The 17,691-nt window shown below is 41.8% G+C and overlaps 2 protein-coding genes across 15 annotated transcripts in view; one reads left to right on the top strand and one right to left on the bottom strand.

Annotated features, from left to right (window-relative positions):
• The window catches only part of rapgef2b (Rap guanine nucleotide exchange factor 2b), a 1,083,630-nt gene that overhangs the window by 371,597 nt on the left and 694,342 nt on the right, over positions 1-17,691 (bottom strand). The window lies entirely within an intron of this gene.
• Positions 1-17,691, top strand: part of LOC147122779 (folliculin-interacting protein 2-like) — a 98,781-nt gene that overhangs the window by 43,810 nt on the left and 37,280 nt on the right. For 3 of the 4 annotated variants that reach the window (XR_015081605.1, XM_086010673.1, XM_086010657.1), the window contains exons 6-7: positions 6,425-6,525; positions 6,633-6,722. Coding sequence is in view for 3 of the 4 variants with exons in the window: in XM_086010673.1 (XP_085866799.1) it covers positions 6,425-6,525; positions 6,633-6,722 (191 nt within the window). In the remaining variant the exon portion in view is untranslated. The remainder of the gene's footprint in view (positions 1-6,424; positions 6,526-6,632; positions 6,723-17,691) is intronic. The other variant, XM_086010665.1, reaches the window with a different exon arrangement.

Genomic DNA, 17,691 nt, shown 5'->3' with positions numbered 1-17,691 from the left:
GAGAAAACCGGGAACAGGCCAGTTAGCCTGACCTTGGCCGTCTAGGAAAATGCTGGAATTCATTAGTAAGGAATTGGTAACAGCACTTGGAAAATCATAACTTGGCAGAGTCAACATGGTTTTATGAAAGGGCAATAGTGTTTAACAAATGTATTTGTTTTTTGAGGATGTAACTAGCAGGCTAGATAAAGGGGAAGCAGTGGATGTAGTATATTTGGATTTCGAAAGGGCTTTCGATAAGGTGCCACATGCAAGTTAAGGGCTCATGGGGTTGAGGGTAATATATTAGCATGGATAGAGGATTGGTTAGCAGACAGTAAACCGAGAGTAAGGATAAATGGATCATTTTCCAGTTGTCAGGCTGTAACTAATAAGGTGCTGCAAGGAACAGTGCTTGGGCCTCAGCTATTCACAATCTATATTAATGACTGAGTGCAATGTATCTAAGTTTGCTGATAAAGCTAGGTGGGAAAGTATTAACGGTGAGGAGGATACAGAGCCTGCAAAGGGATATAGACAGGTTAAGTGAGTGGGCAATAAGGTGGCAGATTGAGTACAAGGTGTGGAAGTGTGAGGTTATTTACTTTGGTAGGAAGAATAGATAAACAGAATATTTTTAAATGGTGAGAAACTATTAAATGTTGGTGTTCGGGGAGATTTAGGTGTCCTCACACAGGGAAACACAAAGTTAGCATGCAGGTACAGCAAGCAATTAGGAAGGCAAATGGCATGTTGGCCTTTATTGCAAGGGGGTTTGAGTGCAAGAGTAAGGAAATCTTACTGCAATTGTACAGGGCTTTGGTGAGACCACACCTGGAGTACTGTGCACAGTTTTGGTCTCCTTATCTGAGAAAGGACATGCATGCCTTGGAGGTGGTGCAATGAAGGTTCACCTAGATTGATTCCTGGGATGAGAGGGTTGTCCTGTGAGGAGAGATTGAGTAGATTGCGCCTATACTCTCGAGTTTAGAAGAATGAGAGATCATCTCCTTGAAACATATAAGATTCTGTGGGGGATTGACAGGGTAGATGCGGAGAGGTTTTCCCTGGCTGGAGTGTCTAGAACTAGGGGGCATAGTCTCAGGATAAGGTTCAGGCCATTTAAGACAGATGAGAAGGAATTTCTTCACTGAGGGTTGTGAATCTTTGGAATTCTCTACCTGGAAGGGCTGTGGATGCTGAATCGTTGAGTATATTCAAGGCTAACATAGGTAGATTTTTTGGACTCTAGGGGAATTGAGGTATATGGGGATGGGGCGGGAAAGTGGAGTTGAGGCCGAAGTTCAGCCACGATCTTATTGAATGGCGGAGCAGGCTCGAGCAGGCCTACTCCTGCTCCAATTAAGTTCTTCTAATAAAGGTTTAGCATGTGCTTGGAGTTGCCCTTACCCAAATGCATTATGCTACATTTATCTACATTAAAAGATGTGACTGATGTGGGCCCGTACCCATGCCGCATCCAGATAGGACTGCAATCTATTTTTGTAATCCAAGGTCCTTGCACCCACATGTATCTTCGTGTCATCCACAAACATGCAAATAGTTCCCCTGATGTCATCTATATCACGATCTATAATCATTGATAAAAATGAAGAGCTGCAACTCTGACACCAATTCCTTAGGGACTCCATTAGTGATTAGTTCCCAGGCAGAACTATTGCAATTAATTACTACCTTCTGTGGGGATGCAACTAGTTTCTTATCCAACCCAGTATCTACACTCTAATTCCACAGGCTTCAGTCTTATTTAGCAGTCTTTTATGTCATCTTGTCAAATGCTTTTTGAAAATCAAGCTACACTATCAACTGGGCTTCCAGTGTCCACCAGCTTGGTAACTGCAGCAACAGTGTCAACTGGGTTGGTGAGACAGGACCACCTTTTCCAGAAGCCATGTTGAGATTTCCTAATAACCTCTTTTCTGTCATGGTGGTCTTACCGAGCATCTCTAATGAACCCTTCTGCTATCTTGCCTATAACCAAAGCTAAACTAAATGACTGGTAATTTCCTAGTTCTGACTTATTGCCCTTTTTAAATATAAGCACCACATGGGCCTCTATCCAGTCCATGAGAATAATTCTAAACCCTTGAGTTACTGAATATGTGAACAAGTGGCTCACCAAGCACAACCCCTATTTCTTTGAGCACCTTCGGGCCAACTGCTTGATTAATTTTGAGATCAATAATTCTAGCCAGGACTAAATCTGCATCTAGAATCATAGAATAATATATCACAGAAGGAGGCCATTCGGCCCATCGAGTCTCTGCCAGCTCTTTTGAAGAGCAATCCAGTTCGTCCCACTCCCCCTGCTCTTTCTCCATGTCCCTGCAATTTTTTCTGCAAGTATTTATCTAATTCCCTTTTGAAACCTACTATTGAATCTGTATCTGCCACCCTAACAGGCAGTCCATTCGAAATCCTAACCACTCGAGTAAAAAAAAAAAAAAAAAATTCCCTCATGTTGCCTCTAGTCCCTTTGCTAATTACCTTAAATCTGTGCCCTCATCAACCCTTCATTTACTCTATCTTAATTTACTCTATCTAAACCCTTCATGGTTTTTAAACACATCTATCAAACCTCTTCTTAGCCTTCTCTGCTCCAAGAACAACCAGCATCTCTAGTCCATCCATATAACTGTAATCCCTCATCCCTAGAATCATTCTAGTAAGTCTCTTCTGTACCCTCTCCAAAGCCACCACATCCTTTCCAAGGAGTGGTGCTCAGAATTGGACACTATTCCAGTTGGGGCCAAATTAATGTTTAATATAGGTTTTGTATAACTTCCTGGCTTTTGTACTGATTGCATCTATTTTATAAAGCTCAGGATCCCATATGCTTTGTTAACCTGTCTTGCCACCTTCAAAGATTTGTGCACGAGCACCCCCAGGTCTCTCTGTTCTTGCACTCCTTTAAAATTGTATCATTTAGCATGTATGGTCTCTCCTCATTCTTCCTACCAAAATGTATCACCTCCTACTTCTGTGTTGAATTTCATCTGCTATGTGGCCGCCCATTCCACGAGCCTGACTGTCGTCTTAAAGTCTATTACTATCTTTCTCACTGTTACTACACTTCCAAGTTTCATGTCTGCAAATTTCAAAATTGTGCCCTGTACCCCCAAGTCCAAGTTATTAATGTACATCAAAAACAGCAGTGGTCCTAGTACTGAGCCTTGGGGAATGCCACTGTATACCTCCCTCCAGTCCGAAAAACAGCCATTCACCACAACTCTTTTTTTATCCCTCAGCCAATTTTGTATCCATGCTGCTACTGCCCCACTTTTGCTTAAAGGCCTAATATGTGGTACTTTATCAAATGCCTTTTGAAAGACCATATACACATCAACTGCACTGCCCTCATCCACCCGCTCTGTTATCTCAAAAAAAAAATAAAAAAACTCAATCAAGTTAGTCAAACACGATTCGCCCTTAACAAATCTATGCTGGCTCTCCTTTATTAGTCCATGCTTGTCCAAGTGGTGATTAATTTTCTCCTGGATTATTGTTTCTAAAAACTTCCCCACCACTGGCGGTAAACTGACTGGCCTGTAATTGCCAGGTTTATCCTTCTCTCCTTTTTTGAACAAGGGTGTAAAATGTGCAATCCTCCAGCACCACCCCTATATCTAAGCAGGATTGGAAGATTGTGGCCAGCACCTCCCCAATTTCTACCAATACTTCCTCAGCAACCTAGGATGCATCCCATCTGGACTGAGTGACTCACCCATGCCAGCCTTTCATCTATTTTTATCTCCTCTTGTATCCCAGCAACCTCCCTAATTTACCATAGCTTTGGCAAAGTCCTCTTCCTTGGTAAACACCGATGCAAAGTACTCATTTAGTACCTCAGCCATGCCTGCTGCCTCCACCAATAGTTCTCCATTTTGGTCCCTAATTGGCCCCACCGCTCCTCTAACAACCTTTTTACTATTCCTATGCCTATAGAAGACCTTTAGATTCCCTTTCATGTTAGCCACATTAAAGAAGCAGTGGATGGGTCCTGATGTTCAGCGTCACTGTGGAAATTTCATTGTGTTTCTTTGTCCCTCTTCTTGTACCTCCGCTCTTTTGAGGTGGTTCCTAAACCTGGCACATGGTTCTGAGGCTTCTGGCAAATCCCAATACCTCTCCGAAGTGCCTTTAATTCATTTCGGAGTCCAAACAGTGGGGGACATTAACGCTAAGCCAGATCCTATCCTGACTCAATTTCTATATATGCGTACGCACACTCGCGCATGGGACCAGACAATCTGTTTTAATGATGTTGGCTGTGGGATAAATATTGGCCAAGACACTTTTTTTTCAAATAGTGCCTCCTGAGAGGGTAGACGGGGCCTCACTAATCTCATCTGTAAGACGGCACCTCCGTCAGTGCAGCGTTCCCCGAGTACTGCAATGGGAGTGGCAGCCTAGAATTTGTGCTCGTCCCTGGAGTGGGCCTTGAACCCACAATCTTCAGCATCCAAGACCAGAGTGCTACCCACTGAGCCATGACTGACACCTGAAATAGTTGACAAGGATGGAATTCAAAACCACGCTTACAAAGCACAATGGATTAACAGCCCATCGCCTTAACCACTCGTTCATTTTGTCCCATCTACTTTGACACTTTCAATTATAGTATCAATCCTATGATTTATTGATAATCCAGCATTATCTTTAGTAGCAAAGGCTGATGTAAAGTAGTCATTTAAAACATCTGCCATATCCTGGGAGCTCACTTGAATCTGTCCTGAAGAATCCCTCGGTAGTCCTTAATGGCCTTCTGACTCCTAACATAGCTGAAAAAGACCTTGCTATTACTATCTCACCTAACCTCTGACCTCTTCAGTGTCCTTTCTAGCGGCTTAGATAGCCACTTTTGTTACCTTGAGCTGACTTTTTGATACCTACCTTTGTTCTCCTGAGAATTATTTTCCTTAAGCCTGTAAGTATTTCTGCTTCAGTCTAATTTATCTTTTGAGCATGACCAGTTAGCCAATTTGGTTTGTTTTACCATGTGCCCTTTCATCTCTAGGGCCATACATGGCTTCCTGTTGCATAAAGATAGCTTTAAAAGCATTCCATTTATCTTCAGCGTTGCTATTGTTCCTGCCTAGTAAAACTGCCCAATCAATCTTGCTCAAATCATCTGCCATCTTTGCAAATTTAGCCCTCTTAAAATCTGGTCTACATTAAATTTTCAGTAGCCTTGGTTTTCTGATCGTTAAATCTAATAATATGGTCACTGTTGCCGAGGTGCTCCATAAGTTGGAGGTCTGATCACACATCAAGTTCATGACTAAAAACTAGGTCCAGTACTCATTTACACCTATACAATAGCAAATTTACACCTAGTTTCCTTCCTAAAGTCTAAGGAAACAATTGTTGTTCATAACTACAAATCGTTCAGCCATCCTGCCCTCAATGCTAGATGGATCACCTTTGGACTATTGAATGCCTGGGAAACTAAGTCCCTGATTACACAGACATTTCCCAATTCAGTTACTCCTAGTTGGTGGTTAGGTTGCTTCATTGTGAGTGGTTGTTACAATAGCTTGTTATAATGAAACTGTCTGATAAAATGCCGTAACTCATTTTAACGTTACAGTAGTACAACCTCAGCTGGAATCAATTTAACATCCTGTCCCTCAGTCAATTCAATATTTGGTGTTGAATAATACTGTGGGTAGTCTTTTGTTTGTTTGGCAGCTTAACAGTACAATATTTTATGATTTCTATCCAAGTCTATTGTATTAGTAGAAAGGCTTTTGCCACCTTTGCTCCAAATCTCTTGAATTGCTTCACGGTGAATACTGCTCTGTAGCAAACTGTTTCGATTGCTCTACAATGTGTTAATTGCATCTCTCTCTATAATGTGTTGATTATGGTATCATGGTTATGTCCTCTGATTCCTTCATATTTGTCCCCAATTTATCAGGCAGCTTCTCTTTTTAACTGTTGCTGTGATTCTTACATTTTGAAAGCTTTTGTGACTAAGTTAACTTGCTATAACTAAAACTTCTTTGAGCTGAATTGTTATTTTATTTTAAAAAATACTTAAAAAAAAAAAAAAAAAAAAACTGCCTTGCTTATAACCTAAAGAGGGTGGGGTTGAAACGCTTTGGCAACTGAACCTGTCCATCACTATTGATGCCATAAAATGAGTACTTCCTTTCTACTTATGACAAAGTTGTCTTGGTGCTCTTAGGCTGGTCAGAAACTAAGATATTTCCATCATAAATTTTAAGGAAGGCATTTCTAACTCCGTATGGATTGTGGATCAAACCAGAGACCTTTCTGGCCTGTGTGGATCAGTTACACACACATGTCACCAACTAAGTCATTAGGAGAATTACTTTTTTTTAATCAATATCTAAACCAATTCAGAAATATGCCTTTTGTGTGCTTTTCTACAATCCTTATTTGGATCAATGTTTTGCAGGCTGCAAGATAGTTTTGAATACATCAACCAAGAAAACACCACTGGAAAGCCGTGTCCTAGTCAGAATGGTAGCAGTAACTTTCGTACTGGCAATAACCTGGGTAAGGGTGGATACAAGCATTTTAATTGCTTCTATTACAATTTGTGTTTTTCTGTGTGGTGGTTATTATAGTCACTGGTATTTTTTCACCCCCATTTTTACCATTAGGTCGTTTGCTGGTTTGTGGCAGCAAACTGCTACTGTGTCCCACTGACCCAGGCCCACTCCAGCTCATCCGGAGCGCTTCTTTCTTTGCAGGTTCGTGTGGAATGCTGAGCACAGTGTGGACTACACAAAAGCACGTTGTCCCATTTTGTTATGATGCAAAGCAGAATACAAAGGCAGAAGGTTTTGACATTCTTGCTTTGGTTTAATACATTCTGTTGCCAGATGTGAGCACGCTCCCATTTTTTTCATGCACAAAAGACATTGCCAAGAATATGATTCATTTGTGAGCATGTTCAAAATGATTGACAAAATGGGTAATCCTTTTCTGTCGTTAATGAATTCTGCCTGTGTATTTCTAGGCTGTGCAATCAACAGTAGTTTTAGCTGGTGGATTGATTGATAATAGGATGTGATTTTCAGTTTTTGCTTCCAAATGACCGTGCTCTGCTTCACAGTTTTGCATAATCTCCAAATGTATAATGATTGCTTGTGTGACTAACCAATGTATAAGTTACATATTCTGTGTATATATTTGGGACAGGGGAGGAAACAAATTCATATTCGCCAATTGCACTGCTTAGATCTGAGCTTCACTTAACTAAATGACACTGAATTTGTAAAACACTTGACAGTTTTTTAAAAATTGTATGATTCTGCATGTTGAGTGCATTTTCTTTTGTTGGCTTAATAAATTTGTTCAGTTAGAGTGGATTGTTGAATAATACAGATTTCACCATAGGAGGTGGCCATTTGGCATATCATGGCTATGCCAGGGCAAGCACCATATTGGAGTTGTCTATAACTTCATTTTCCCTATACCCTTTAATATATTTCCTCTTCAACTGTATCAATTTTTTTCTTAAATGCTCTGCTTGTTCCAATAGCTACCAGTGTTGTGCATTTCATATTCTAGTAACTGTGGAAATTATTTCCTTTTAAAATTTCTTCCCCTTTCAATTTTTTGGAACTAATCCTAAGTTGTCGCCCAAATGGAAATGACCATCTCATTATTCCTCAGACCTTTTAAAAACTTTGAACCTATTACATTCCCCTTAACCTTCTGTGCTCTACTGAATGCAACCCTAGTTTTTAAAGTTTTAATTTATATTTCTTCCCTGATATCCTTGGCTTTTGCAGTGGTCAAGCAATATTTCTTGTGCTGCATTTATTGATCTTCTCAGTTGCCCTGAGAAGGCGGTGATGAACCTTCTCATTGAACCACTGCAATCCTTGTTGGAGGGCCATCACCACAATGTTGTTAGATAGGGAGTTCCAAGATATTGACCCAGTGACTATGAAGAAATGGCAATATCTGTTTGGTTCAGGATGGCGTGAGTTGGAGGTGATCATTTCCACATGACATTGCTGCTCATGTTCTTATCTGTGTTAGAGATCACAGGAAGGAAGTGCTCCAATGGTGATTCTAGTTATTTATTTGGTGAGGGTGGCTCACTGAACATGAGTATTGAAGTAACCTTGATGAGTTGCTGCAGTGCATTCTGTAGATCATGCATACTGCAGCCAGTGTGCAGGGGGTGGATCTTGAGTTCAGTGGCAGGAGTACCAATAAAGCAAACTGCTCTGTTCTGAATGGTGGTGAGCTTCTTGAGTGCTGTTGCGGCTGCACCCATCCAGGTAAGTGGCGATAATTCCATCACACTCCTGATGAGCTTTGTAGATGATGGAGAGGCTTTGAGAGGTCAAGAGGTGAGCCACTTGTCAGTGTACCCAATCTCTGCCCTGATGTTGCAGCCACGGTGTTGATATGGCTGGTCCAACTCTGCTTCTGATCAGCGGTGGCCTCCAGGATGTTGATGGTGGGGTACTTGGCGATGATGCTGCTGTTAATGGTCAAGGGGTGATGACTGGGCTTGCTCTCGCCAGATGGTCATTGCCTGGCACTTTTTTTGCTGCCACTTATAAGACCAAGTCTGGATATTATCCAGGTGCTGCTGTAGGCTAGCATGGGCAGCTTGGTTATTGGAGAAAATGTGAATAGAGCTGAACATTGTGGAATCGTCTGCAAACAACTCCACTCTTGACCCTATGGAAGAAAAGTTATTGATGAAGTAGCTGAAGATCGATCGGCTGATAAACCTTCCTGGAAGAACTCCTCCTCCAGTGACTTTTTGAAGCTGTAATGACTGGTCTTTGACAACCACCTTCCTTTGGCATAGGTATACCTCCAGCCGCTAGAACCTGAACAGAGGAGAGGAACCTAAGATGAGAGGAGCAGGAGTAGGCCATACGGCCCCTCGAATCTGCTCCACCATTCAACAAGATCATTGCTAATCTTTGACTTCAACTCCACTTTCCTGCCCTATCCCACTAGAGGGATTTTCCCTTTGATTTCCATTGACTAGTTTTGCTAGGGCTCCTTAGTGCCATAATTGGTTGAATGCTGCTTTAATGTCGAGGGCAGCAATTCTCCTCTGGCATTCAGCTTTTGCGTCCATGTCTGGAGCAGAGTGGTTCTGGCAGAACCCGAACTGAGCATCGGTGAGCAGGTTATAGAAACATAAGATAGGAGCAGGAGTAGGCCATTCGGCCCTTCGAGCCTGCTCTGCCATTCAATGAGATCATGGCTGATCATCCAAATTCAGTACCCTGTCCCTGCCTTCTCCCCATATCCCTTGATCCCTTTAGCCTTAAGAAATATATCCAACTCTTTTGAATATATTTAATGAACTGGCCTCCACTGCCCTCTGGCAGAGAATTCCACAGGTTCACCACTCTCTGGGTGAAGAAATTCCTCCTCATTTCAGTCCTAAATGGCTTACCCCTTATCCTTAGACTATGACCCCTGGTTCTGGACTCCCCGGCCATCATAAACATCCTTCCTGCATCTAGTCTGTCCAGGCCTGACAGAATTTTATAGGTTTCGATGAGATCCCCTCTCAATCTTCTAAACTCCAGTGAGTATAAGCCCAATCGACACAATCTCTCCTCATACGTCATTCCTGCCATCCCAGGTATCAGCCTGGTGAATCTTCGCTGCACCCCTTCCATGGCAAGAACGTCCTTCCTCAGGTAAGGCGACCAAAACTGCACATAATACTCAAGGTGCGGTCTCACCAAGGCCCTGTACAACTGTAGCAAGACATCCTTGTTCCTGTACTCGAACCCTCTTGCTACGAAGGCCAACATACCATTTGCCTTCTTAACCGCCTGCTGCACCTGCATGCTTACCTTCAGTGACTGGTGCACAAAAACCACCCAGGTCTCTTTGCACTTCCCCTTCTCCCAATCTATTGCCATTCAAATAATAATCTGCCTTCCTGTTTTTGCCACCAAAGTGGATAACCTCACATTTATCCACATTATAGTGCATTTGCCATGTTTCTGCCCAATCACCCAATCTGTCCAAATCGTACTGGAGTTTCACGACATCCTCCTCACAGCTTACCCTCCCACCCAGCTTTGTGTCGTCTGCAAATTTGGAGATATTACATCCAATTCCCTTGTCCAGATCATTAATATATATTGTGAACAGCTGGGGTCCTAGGACCGATCCTTGCGGTACCCCACTAGTCACTGCCTACCACTCGGAAAACGACCCGTTTATTCCAACTCTTTGCTTTCTGTCCGCCGACCAGTTCTCTATCCAAGTCAATACCTTGCCCCCAATCCCATGTGCCTTAATTTTGCACGCTAATCTCTTTTATGGGACCTTATCGAAAGCCTTCTGAAAGTCCAAATACACCACATCCACTGGTTCTCCCTTATCTATTTTACCAGTTACATCCTCAAAAAATTCCAGTAGATTAGTCAAGCATGATTTACCTTTTGTAAATCCATGTTGACTTTGTCCGATCCTGTCACTACTTACCAAGTGCTCTGCTATTACATCTTTTATAATAGATTCTAGCATTTTCCCCACTACCGATGTCAGGCTTACCGGTCTATAATTCCCCGCTTTTTCTCGACCACCTTTTTTGAATAGTGGGGTAACATTAGCTACCCTCCAATCCATGGGTACTGTTCCAGAGTCTATCGAGTTCTGGAAGATGACCAGCAATGCATCTACTATTTCTAGGGCCACTTCCTTAAGTACCCTGGGATGTAGATTATCAGGCCCTGGGGATTTATCGGCCCTCCGTCCCATCAATTTTCCTAACACCATTTCCCTACAAATACTGATTTCTTTCAGTTCCACCCTTTCATCAGACCCTATGTTCCCCGGCATCTCTGGGAGGTTATTTGTGTCCTCCTTTGTGAAGACGGAACTAAAGTATGAATTTAGTTGGTCTGCCATTTCTTTGTTTCCCATTATAAATTCCCCTGATTCTGACTAAGTTATTGTTAATTAGGTATCACTTGATTGCATTATTGATGACTCCTTCTATCACTTTGATGATTAGGAAGAGGCTGATGGATCAGTAATTGTCTGGGTTAGATTTATCCTACTCCACTTTCTGTCCATGCTACTACTTTGCCTTTAATACTAACCTAAATCTTGACGACAGGTCTCTCTAAGTGGCACTTTGTCCAAATATACCGCATCTACTGCATTCCCTTTGTCCATCACACTTGGGTTTTCTTCAAATAATTCAATTATGTTAGTCAAGTATGATATCTTTACAAATCAATGTTGACTGGCTCTAATTAGCCCAAACTTTTGTGCTCACCAATGTTTGTAAATTTAATTATTTTCCTAGGTTAATTTTAGCTGATTCTAATTATTTTTTCAGGCAAGGCAGTTCACTGAGCATTTGCATATATTTTAAAAAGAAAAAACTGCTGCAATGCTTATTTACAGGACCCATAATAACTTCATTCCTGTGATTGTTTCTTGGATCACAGTTGTTCAGTACAGACAGCATTGCGAAAGAAAAGGTTTGACAGTACTAGTACCAAACCACATTTCACAATCATCAGTTGTACCACTCTAACCCACATTTCAACTTAAATGTTGGCTAAAGTGGAATTCATTCAGGGGCTTGTAAAGGAGACACTGAAAGCAAGATCTCAGTTTGTACAGCATTTGGAGACGAACAGTTTTGGGGCAACTAAATTGTCACATTTACAGTGCCAATCTCTCGTCTTTTGAACAATTGAGTTGTTAGCATTTGGTATTGTAAATAAATTAGTTAATTGAGTGAAGCATCGTTTCTTTTTGTGTAATGAAGGGGAAAGCTGTGGCAAGACAGGAATTGATAGTAAAGAAGCAGGATCATTATAGCTGAGGAAAAAGTTAAAATGTAGCCTAATCTTAAGGAATTCTTCTGTCTTCACAAGGGCAACCAGCAATGCAATGCAAATGAGATATGGATAAAAACACAACTGACGTACTACCAGTTTATAAAAAAAAAAAAAAAAAAAAAGTTGCATTTGCTGTAGAGCCTATAATGCAATAATTTAATTATATATAGTCATAATGGCACAGAAGGAGGCCATAAAATTAGAGTTAAATGCGTGGCTCAAAGACTGGTGTGGGAGAAATGGGTTTTGCTTCCTGGGACACTGGCACCAGTACTGGGGCAGGAGGGAGCTGTTCCGTTGGGACGGGCTTCACTTGGCCAGTGCTGGGACTAGAGTCCTGGCGGATCTTTTAACTAGGGCTGTAGAGAGGGCTTTAAACTAACTAGTGGGGGGGAGGTTCCTGGAGAGCAAATAATAAAAATGACAACAGAGAAGGTCATAGACTTAGGTAGCAGTGGGGAAATTAAAAACCAGAGCGTGTCAGGAAGGGGCAGAAGGTATGGAGTAAAAGGAATAAAAAGGGCAAAAGCAGGAACTAAGTGTCACAAAACATATTTGAAAGTTCTCTCTCTGAATGCATGTAGCATTTGTAACAAAATAGACGAGTTAATGGCACAAATAACTACATATGGGTATGATCTTGTGGCCATTACAGAAACATGGCAGCAGGGTGACACTGCCTGTGAATTAAACATACCAGGTTATTTAACGACCAGGAAGGACAGGCAGGAAGGAAGGGGAGGTGGGGTGGCTATGTTAATAAAGGAAGGAATCACTAATACAGAGAAATGATATTGGGTCAAAAGATCAGGATAATGAAACAGTTTGGGTGGAGGCAAGGAATAATAAGGGGAAAAAAACACTAGTGGGCGTAGTCTATAGGCCTCCGAACAGTTGCAACTCTGTTGGACAGAGTATCAATCAGGAAATAGTTGAGGCTTGTAATAAGGGAACATCTATAATTATGGGGGATTTTAACTATTATTAATTGGACAAATCAAATTGGGCAGGGCTGCCTTGAGGATGAGTTCATTGAGTCTATTAGGGATGGGTTCCTTGAGCAGTATGTAACTGAACCGACCAGGGGGCAAGCAACCTTAGATCTGGTCCTGTGTAATGAGACAGGATTAATTAAAAATGTCCTAGTAAAGGATCCCCTTGGAATGAGTGACCATAACATGGTTGAATTCCATATTCAATTAGAGGGTGAGAAGGTTGGATCTCAAACAAGCGTGCTAAGCTTGAATAAAGGAGACTATGAAGGTATGAGAGCGGAATTGAGTAGAGTGGATTGGGAAAATAGATTAAAGGGTAAGACGATACATGATCAGCGGTGTACATTTAAGGAGTTATTTTACAACTTCCAAAAAATATATATTCCACTGAGAAGAAAAGGGTGTAAAAGAAAAGACAGCCATCCGTGGCTAAGTAAAGAAATTAAGGATAGTATTTGACTAAAAACAAGGGCATATAAGGTAGCCAAATCTAGTGGGAGGATAGAGGACTGGGAAAACTTTAAAAGACAGCAAAAAATAACAAAAAGATTGATTAAGAAAGGGAAGCTAGATTATGAAAGTAAATTAGCAAAAAATATAAAAACAGAGTTTTTATAGTTATATAAAAAGAAAAAGGGTGGCTAAAGTAAATGTTGGTCCCTTAGAGAATGAGACCGGAAAATTAATGGTGGGAAATATGGAGATGGCAAAAACACTGAATATTTTATATCAGTCTTTACAGTAGAAGACACTAAGAATGTCCCAACACTGGACAAACAGGGGGCTAAAGGGGGGGGGAGGAGCTAAACACGATCAAAATCACTAAGGAAGTGGTACTCGGTAAAATAATGGGACTCAAGGCAGATAAATCACCTGGACCTGATGGCTTACATCCTAGGGTCTTGAGGGAAGTGGCGGTAGGGATTGTGGATGCATTGGTAATAATTTTCCAAAACTCCCTGGACTCGGCAAAGGTCCCGGCAGACTGGAAAACTGCTAATGTAGCACCCTTATTTAAAAAGGGCAGTAGACAGAAGGCTGGAAACTATAGACCGGTTAGCCTAATATCTGTGGTAGGTAAAATTTTGGAGTCCATTATTAAGGAGACAGTAACAGGACATTTGGATAATCATAATTTAATAGGACAAAGTCAGCATGGTTTTATGAAGGGAAGTCATGTTTGACAAATTTGCTGGAGTTCTTTGAGGAAGTAACATATAGGGTGGATAAAGGGGAACCAGTGGACGTAGTGTATTTAGACTTCCCCGCAGGGGTCAGTGCTGGGTCCCCAACTCTTTACAATCTATATTAATGATTTGGAGGAGGGGACCGAGTGTAACATATCAAAGTTTGCAGATGATACGAAGATGGGGGGGAAAGTAGTGAGTGAGGAGGACATAAAAAACCTTCAAGGGGACATAGACAGGCTAAGTAAGTGGGCAGAGATTTGGCAGATGAATACAATACTGGAAAGTGTGAGGTTATACAATTGTGAAAACCAAACGGTCCGATTTAACTGCCCATCAATTGTTCTGCACAAGAAGGATTTTCATAGTTGTATTTTGTAAAGTTCTAGCTTCCATGAAGACATTTTATCTTTTGAAGTTTAGTTGCATATGTATTTAATTACACTGATACAACCAAGACTTCAGATTCTGTAGCTGTCGGTCTTGATTCTAGTTCTGCCTCCTAACTGGAAAGTGGAAACTCTGTGCATAAAACTCAGCATCAGGGGTAGAAATATGGAACTGCTCCCATTCTCTAATTCATGATATTTGTTGTTGTAATTACTTTAATTCAGCAACAAAGCAAAGTATTTTAATTTGGTTTACAACTACGAAGAGGTACCATAGGGGTAGCTTCACTTTCACCTGGTCAGTAATCTGCCCGCCCATTGTCGAACCTGATCTTCATCCCATTGAATCTTCACTACTCGGCTTCAAATACATATTTAGCACAGTAGATAAGGAAATCCCTTCTTTAATGAACACAACAGGAGCTAACTTTTGTAAATTAATTTTTGACTGAAAAGCAGAAAAAGGAATCATAGCCAAACTATATGATTGGTTTTGATGAAAAAGTCCTAATCCTTCCAGGATATGAAACCTACCATGAACCTAGCTGCTCCCTAATGAGTCCACAGCCTCTGTTCCTGGAAACACCTCTGTTCCTGGAAACCCTTTCTAGATGTTGATCACTCTGTGTAAAGAATTACTACTTCATATCACAGTTTTTCAACCATGCATCTGCTATTTTGAAGATCATTGTGATGATGAAAGTAATTATCCTATTTGATCTTGGTGCTTCCAAATATCTAAGTTCATTTTTATTTTTATTCCTTGTTAACCAGCTAAATTAAAACAGTAAAATTACCTAAGCCTTGCAAGAGTGTAACACTAAAATCCTTGCTTTTACTCGCCTTTGCGCCACCATGGCAAGAGTTTGGTGCACGTGGCCTGCACTGTCTTTTGTGCAGGAGCCACTGCCATAATGAAATTTAGAACAGCTCTATTTCATGGGATGGGTGGTTGTGGGATGTGGAAGGGGGGTAGTAATACTTCCATGTGCAAGTAGGACATACACATGCACAAGAATAACATACTTTAAAAGCAGAGTATTAAAGACTGAAAATATGACCGCTTACTTTACTTAAGAATTTGAGTGCTGTTCCACTTAATTCTCACCCACATTAACAACTGAATTTGAGCTGCATATAAATGCAATCTGATTTTTAAAGACACTTTCCTAACATGACATACATTATATGTGAGCCATTGGGTACGATTTGTGGCCTGTATGTGACAGTGATCATAACTTACTTGCAACATTTACTCATGAGTAACCCTAATGAACTGTGCTTTTTGTAGATGAAAGGATGGAATTCTGCAATGAGATCCCTGAAATGCTGGTCAGGATTTCACAATTAAATTAAGGAAATTTGACTTGATCTAGCCGTTGTAAACCACTGGACTTACCCATCAGTTAATAGTCATAGAGTCATAGTTATACAGCACAGAAAGAGGCCCTTCGGCCCATCACGTCCACGCCGGCCATCAAGCCCTGTCTAATCTAATCCCATTTTCCAGCATTTGGTCCGTAGCCTTGTATGCTATGGCATTTCAAGTGCTCATCGAAATGCTTCTTGAATGTTGAGGGTTCCTGCCTCTACCACCCTTTCAGGCAGTGAGTTCCAGATTCCAACCACCCTCTGGGTGAAAGTTTTTCCTCAAATCCCTGCTAAACCTCCTGCCCCTTACCTTGAATCTATGCCCCCTTGTTATTGACCCCTCTAATGAGGGGAAAAGTTCCTTTCTATGCCCCTCATAATTTTGTATACCTCAATCAGGTCCCCCCTCAGCCTTCTCTGCTCCAAGGAAAACAACCCCAGCCTGTCCAGTCTTTCTTCATAGCTGAAGCGCTCCAGCCCAGGTAACATCCTGGTAAATCTCCTCTGCACCCTCTCCAAAGCAATCACATCCTTCCTATAGTGTGGCGACCAGAACTGCACACAGTACTCCAGCTGTGGCCTTACCAGCGTTTTGTACAGCTCCAGCATAACCTCCCTGCTCTTGCCTTCATTAGCCGAGGCATAGAATATAAGTATCCCATATGCCTTTTTAACCACCTTATCCACCTGTTCTGCTGCCTTCAGGGATCTATGTACATGCACGCCAAGGTCCCTCTGATCCTTGGTCTTTCCTAGGGTCTTACCATTCATTGTGTATTCCCTAGCCTTGTTAGTCCGTCCAAAATGCATCACCTCACACTTTTCAGGGTTAAATTCCATTTGCCACTGTTCCGCCCATCTGACCAACCCATCTATATCGTCCTGTAGCCTGAGGCTTCCCGCCTCGCTATTTACCACCCCACCAATTTTCGTGTCATCTGAAAACTTACTGATCATACCTTTTGCATTCACTTCTAAATCATTAATGTAGACCACAAACAGCAAGGGACCCAGCACCGATCCCTGCGGTACCCCACTGGACACAGGCTTCCAGTCACAAAAACAACCTTCCACCATCACCCTCTGCCTTCTGCCACTAAGCCAGTTTTGGATCCAATGTGCCACGGCACCCTGTATCCCATGGGCTCTTACCTTCCTGACCAGCCTCCTATGCAGGACTTTATCAAAAGCCTTACTGAAATCCATGTAAACCACATCCACTGCATTACTCTCATCCACACACCTAGTCACCCCCTTGAAAAATTCAATCAAATTGGTCAGACATGATCTTCCCTTGACAAAGCCATGCTGGCTATCCCTAATTAATCCCTGCCTCTTCAAGTGGAGACCAATTCTGCCCCTCAGAATTTTTTCCAATAATTTCCCTGCCACTGATGTTAGGATCACTGGCCTGTAATTCCCTGGTTTATCCCTACTACCCTTCTTGAATAATGGTACTACGTTAGTTGTTCTCCAGTCCTCTGGCACATCCCCTGTGGCCAGAGAGGTTCTGAAAATTTGTCAGAGCCCCTGCAATCTCCTCCTTTGCCTCACATAGTAGCCTGGGATACATCTCGTCCGAGCCTGGGGATTTATCCACTTTTAAGCCTGCTAAAACTGCTAGTACCTCCTCCCTCTTGATACTAATATGTTCAAGTATATCACTGTCCCCCTGCCCAATTTCTATGTCCACATCGTCCTTCTCCATAGTGAACACAGATGCAAAAAATTCATTTAAAACCCCACCTACATCCTCTGGCTCTGCACACAGTTTGCCACTTTGGTCCCTAATGGGCCCTACTCTTTCCCTAGTTATCCTCTTGCCCTTAATATACTTATAAAACACCTTAGGATTTTCCTTTTCTTTTGCTCACCAGTGTTATTTCATGGCCCCTCCTCGCTCTCCTAATTTCTT

The sequence above is a fragment of the Somniosus microcephalus genome, chromosome 2 (genome assembly GCF_052327205.1).
Source record: "Somniosus microcephalus isolate GS21.2 chromosome 2, FLI_Smic_1.0, whole genome shotgun sequence".
Lineage (NCBI taxonomy): Eukaryota > Metazoa > Chordata > Chondrichthyes > Squaliformes > Somniosidae > Somniosus > Somniosus microcephalus.
Note: the sequence above shows the minus strand (reverse complement) of the source record. Positions and strands in the feature narration are given on the sequence as shown.